The following is a 5659-nucleotide window of genomic DNA, read 5'->3' as shown; positions in this document are numbered from 1 at the left end:
GCCCTTAGCCCATGGGCCTCCTCCATCACAAGTTCTTTTACTTTTGAATGTTTTTACTAGTTTTACTTTTTATACAAACTATATTCCTTGCCTAAACAAGTAGAAGAGAATGAAATTTCTATTGTTTTCCTTTTTCTAGATGATTGAATCCATTTGACTCTCTAAATGCATCACATGACATATAATTCATCACGCCCTCTATCTTATTTCATTTCATTTTTCTATCATTACTCAATGTTGGCACATACAGATATCTAAAAAACACAGCAGATCACAAAATTGGCGAAAGGGTTAGAAAACCCCTAAATATCGCAGCTCCATTAAAAAATTACTCAAACACTAACATTATGCCACCAACATTTTCCAACATACCATTCCTATGAGTCGGACAAAAAACAATTTCCTTTAAATTAGAAACAAAACAAAATTGGCGAAAACAAAAGAGTAACACGAACAAACAAAGTTCAGCTTCATTCAAGAGGAACCTCAACGTCACCATCGGAAATCTCCTGCTGCAGATCCTTAGGGTCCTTGCCATCCACCATGCACCCAACCGAAACGCAAGTCCCGAGGATCTCCTTGACCGTTCCGCTGAGATCCTTCGCCATGGATCGCGACTTCATCACCCTCGCGATCTCCACCACGTCGTCCAGCGCAATGTTCCCGTTGTGCTTAATGTTCTTCGTCTTCTTCCTGTCCCTCTCGGGCTCCTTCAGCGCCTTGATCACCAGCGCGGCGGCGGAGGGCACCACCGTCACCTTCGCCTGGCGGTTCTGCACGGTCAGCTTCACCGTCACGCGGAGACCCTTCCAGTCCTTCGCGGTTTCCTTCGCGATGTCCTCTCCGATCTTCTTCGGAGACAGACCTAAGGGACCGATCTTCGGAGCCAGCGAACTCGCCGCGCCGACTTCGCCGCCGGTGACTCGGACGAACACGTCCACCACCTGCGAGGGGTCGAACTTCGGAGGCATTGAGTGAAGATTTTTTCTTTTCTTTTTTTCTCACTCGAGTTGTGAATTTAGGGTTTTGCGGACGGAGGATGAGGATGCTGTGAGAACTTAGAAATATAAAGTTGTGAAGTAGGAAGTAGGGTTTTGTTTTGTTGCGAGGATTTTTGGGCTTTTCGACTTGTTTTTTTGGCCCAATCCGCTTTATGCAAAGTTAGAATTGGGCTCTTGTTCTTTTATTCCTTAACTTTCAAGCTTTTGGTTACTTAAAAAAATTGTTATTTAAAAGAATGAGAACTTTATTTTTTTTTATCTAAAGTATAATTTTGGAATGAAAAGATTAAATATGTCTTTGATTTCTACTTTTAAAATTATTTTTAGAATATCAATGGAGATGATTCATATTAGAGATGACAATAAAGTAAATAGGAATGTGATGTAGAAATGAGAATAAGTCAAGCTTTGAGTATATAAGTCAAACTTATTTTATAAAATTAAATTTTTAATCTAACCTATTATCTGTCATAACATTTTTATAGGTTTGACTTTTCTTTTTTAAAATTCTGACTTAACCTATTAACTTATTTAAAAGTTTATTTTGTAAATTAACATATTTAAAAATCTATTTTATATTAACAATGTTATATAAACTAATACATTTAATTTTAAATAACTCAAAAATTATATTTTTAAATACATGTGCCGATCTTTGTTTAATTTGTGTTAGACTCACACCATTTTACTCTTGTTATTTCTCCACTCTCACTTTCTTCTTCTTCCATTCACTCTTTTATTGTTGAAATCTTTGTGCTGAACCATTTTTCCTGTGGATTGTCTCAAGGTGTTGGGTAGAGGAGTACAAGAAAGCTTGAAGTCCTAAGTAGCCTTCGTTGTCATTCTCTATCATTTTTCTTCTTCCCTAGAGCTCGGAGTTGCCATTTTCGTTCCTCATTCTCCTTCTTCTTTCTCTTTAGCTTGGAGTTGTCATTTTCATTCCTCATTCTCCTTCTTCTTTCTCTTTAGCTCGGAGCTCAAATTTTCAATCCGATAAGAGGTAAGGGAAGCTATATAGTTTAAATCTTGAGTAGAGTTGCTGAATGTAGAGAGTGTTGTTGGTTGCATGTTGATGAATGAAGGGGGTGAGGCTGAAGTTGTGGGTTTTTGAGTGTTGGGAAGTATGAGATGTTCTGAGTTGAGTTCTTGTTGCATGTTGCTTTTAAGATGATTTTCGTGTTGCATATTGTTAGTAGTGTTGTGTGTTTGCATTTAGTTGTGTTGGATTCTCTTAATTGTTGATGTTTTGATGAAAATTTGGTGAAGGGAAGGTGAAGATCAAAGGTAAAATCCATGGAAATGTAGAAAATTTTGAGATCCGTAGCCATGACCGTGGTTTATGGCCATAGCCATGGGGTAAGAATGAAGTGGCAAAGACCCGTAGCCATGGTCGTGGTTCATGACCATAGCCATGGGTAAGAATGAAGTGGTAGAGATCCATAGCCATGGCCGTGATTCATAGCCATAGCCATGGGATAAAAATGAAATAACAAAGACTCGTAGCCATGGTCATGGTTCATGGCCATAGCCGTGAGGAGGAAACTGAGTTGGCAGAAATCCAATGTTAAAGCGTTGATTTGAGCATTGCAGTAGTGAGGGTAGATGACCGAATTAGTCTTGGAGTCTTCATGAAAGTTGTATCCTCAGATGTTATCTTTTCAATGGCACTAGAATCACCCAAAAAGGAGGTATAGAACTTTAGCTAAGACTTTTTTAGTGAGCAAAGATCAAGCTGTTAGCATTTAGGAAAATGGTTACGATTTTTACAATTTTTAACATGATAGATGAGGGAATTAGAACCTGAGTTCTTCATGAAAGTTGTATAAAATCTTCTTATATCTCATATGAGATAAGTGTGAGAGTGATTGGAGTAATAGAACTCCCTATGGGTTATTTTATGTGAAGGTTGTTAGTGTAGCAATAAGTGATTTTGATAAATTGCATGTGATACATGCTATATAATGGGTGAAATTTGTAAACATTAACAGAATGCTTGTGTTTATTGCATGTTGTGTGTTATAGGATGATGATAATGAGCATTGATATGTTATCTTTGTGTACTTGAAATGATAATAAGCATTGGAATGTTATCCTTGTGTACTTGAAATGGTGATGAGCATTGGTATGCTTTATATGATTGATATGCTATGTTGAATTAATTATGGAACATTGATATGTTATTATTGTATGAATTGTTAAGCATTGGTATGTTGTTCTTGGTTGAGATGTTAAGCATCGGTATGATGTACATAATTGATGTTATTGATCTCTATATGCATTAACTAGATGTGATGTATATAGTAGATGTATGGTAAGGTGTGGATGCTGAAAATGCGGTGTGGCATTATAGCATGATGGCTACTTAGGATTTGAGGAGAGATAATTATTTTGAAAATTGAAGATCCCACATAGGGTATCTTGGAGTGGTGCTTGGGTAGACCACTGTTTGAAAAAGCCTCTTTGAATATGTGTGTCTCTTGGAGTAGGTTTTGAGGTGTGTTGAGTCTCCTCCAAATCCTTAGTGGTTGAGTAAGGTAGGAGGTCGAGGGCTACAACCCTTAACCAAGTACCTAGAAAGGCTGTATGGTTCCTTGGGGATAATCATTGGGTGAATTTCATATGTGACTTGGTAATGCATGTCAAGGTCGTGATAAGCCTATACCCAGTTGTACTATTCCTAACGATGGAACCGGACTTTCCTAGTGCAAGTGAGGAGACTGAGAAACCAGAGGGGGATTAGTATCCCATTTTGTTGTGGTCGAGCCGACGCATCGGGCATGAAAATGATTGAGTTGGTTTGGTAAGGTGGAAATCACTTAAACTGCTCATGTTGTTAGGAGATCTCCATAGGTGAATGTGTGATAACACATTGGTCGATGTGTTTGCATATGATGTATGTTGAGGTGTGTTCATGTTCATTTGATGTCTTTTGGGACATGATTGGGTGAGGTACATGCTTACTTGGAATGTGATTAGTTTTCATATATGATATCTGATGTGTTGTTGTATATTATATACTTGTTTCTATATGTATATGCTTTGAACTCTAGCTTACCCCTTTTTGATAGCAGTACTACTGATGTACCTTGTATAGGTGTGCTTGATGAGCACTAGGATGTAGGATTATTTTGGGATGATTGTATACATACATATATATATATACCCTGTTTATATTAGTTTTGTTGTTTTATTTATATACTCATGTTAAATATATGTATGGTATATTTCTTCCATTAATCATGTACATTCTAGTAACTTAGCTTCAGTTGTTAGTAATAATGATTCTACATAGTATGGTGACTATAGTGGGTCGTTACAATTTGCATGATAAAAAATAGCTTACTTTATTATTGTTAAAATTTGGAGTTTAAAATAAAAATTAAAAAAACAAATTGAGGAACAACACATGTATATATATATATATATATATATATATATATATATATATATATATATATATATATATATATATATATCTATATCTATTTACACTAACATATGCTGACACATAAATTGTAATGAAGAAGATAGTCTTATTAAAAAAAATATTTTAAGTATTTTTTATATCACATTTAAAGTATTCTAAATAACGACTTATGAAGATGAAGGTAAAAAAAACAAGCGAAAATGTGATTATTAGGATTTTTATTTTTGATATATTGATTTCATACGAACAAAGAATATAAAACATTTAAGCATAGTAAAAATGTAAAAAAAAATATTAATAATTTAATTTTTATCATAATTTTTTTTGTGATATATATATATATATAATTTTTTTATTATATTATAAATAAATAAGATAATCTATCATGTCAAACAGACTATTTTTATAAGTCTTAACCCAACTTTTTATACAAATACTTTTTAAAAAAATTTAAGTATGACCTTTTTATTAAATAGGTCAAGTCATGCTAGATTTTAAATAAGTTAAGTCTTAAACTATTTTTAAAGTTTAACCTATTTTGATATTTATAATCATGTGTTCATATTCATTTAAGTATCCAATAAGTTAATATCTACAAAATTTATAAATATAATGTATTTGTAAGCATTTTAAAATATAAAATTGTATAAAATAAAAAAATTAAATTATAAATAAATAATTAACTTTGAGTTTATAAAAAAAATATTTTAAAACATACATTTATGCTAAAAAAAAATTATAAAAACTTCAAATTTGTTATATTGTAAAATGTGAATACTAGTAATTTACTATTTAACTTGGTCTTATCAAGAACAAAATATTCATAAACTATATATTTATTTTCAAGTCATAGTAAAAATTTTAACTATAAATTTCTGCACGTGCAATTTTTTATTTCATTCCTAATTGATGCCATTAAACTAAAACCAGAAAATAAAAAAAATGAAAAAACATATCTTTGTTTCTGTTTATTTAAAAAATAATAATGAATTTTAAATAAGGAATTAATTGAAAGTATAATACGTTTATCACTCAATAACGACGATTAACAAGATTTTATTTCATGATATTTGTTACGAATTATACAGTGTGAAAAATTTTCATTAATAAATTCAGATTCTTATCGTGGATAAGTGATTACTCTATTCGCCCTCAAAACCTACTTTACTTAAATTTTTTGTAGAAAAAAAACTTTAAAGACAACTTATTGTGTCAAATAAAAAAAGTATGC

The 5659-nt window shown here is 32.7% G+C and overlaps 1 protein-coding gene across 1 annotated transcript; it reads right to left on the bottom strand.

Moving 5' to 3' along the window:
* Positions 1 to 279: 279 nt before the first annotated feature.
* Positions 280 to 1068, bottom strand: LOC109797432 (large ribosomal subunit protein uL11). The gene has a single exon (XM_020357471.3). The coding sequence runs from the start codon at positions 969 to 971 to the stop codon at positions 471 to 473; it is 501 nt and encodes a 166-aa protein (XP_020213060.1). The 5' UTR covers positions 972 to 1068; the 3' UTR covers positions 280 to 470.
* Between the last annotated feature and the right edge of the window lie 4591 nt (positions 1069 to 5659).

Source organism: Cajanus cajan, chromosome 7, assembly GCF_000230855.2.
Source record: "Cajanus cajan strain Asha chromosome 7, NIPB_CcT2T_4, whole genome shotgun sequence".
NCBI classification, from domain to species: domain Eukaryota; kingdom Viridiplantae; phylum Streptophyta; class Magnoliopsida; order Fabales; family Fabaceae; genus Cajanus; species Cajanus cajan.
Note: the sequence above shows the minus strand (reverse complement) of the source record. Positions and strands in the feature narration are given on the sequence as shown.

Coding starts and splice junctions, on each gene's coding strand:
- LOC109797432 (XM_020357471.3), bottom strand. CDS start 971: ATGCCTCCGAAGTTCGACCCCTCGCAGGTGGTGGACGTGTTCGTCCGA.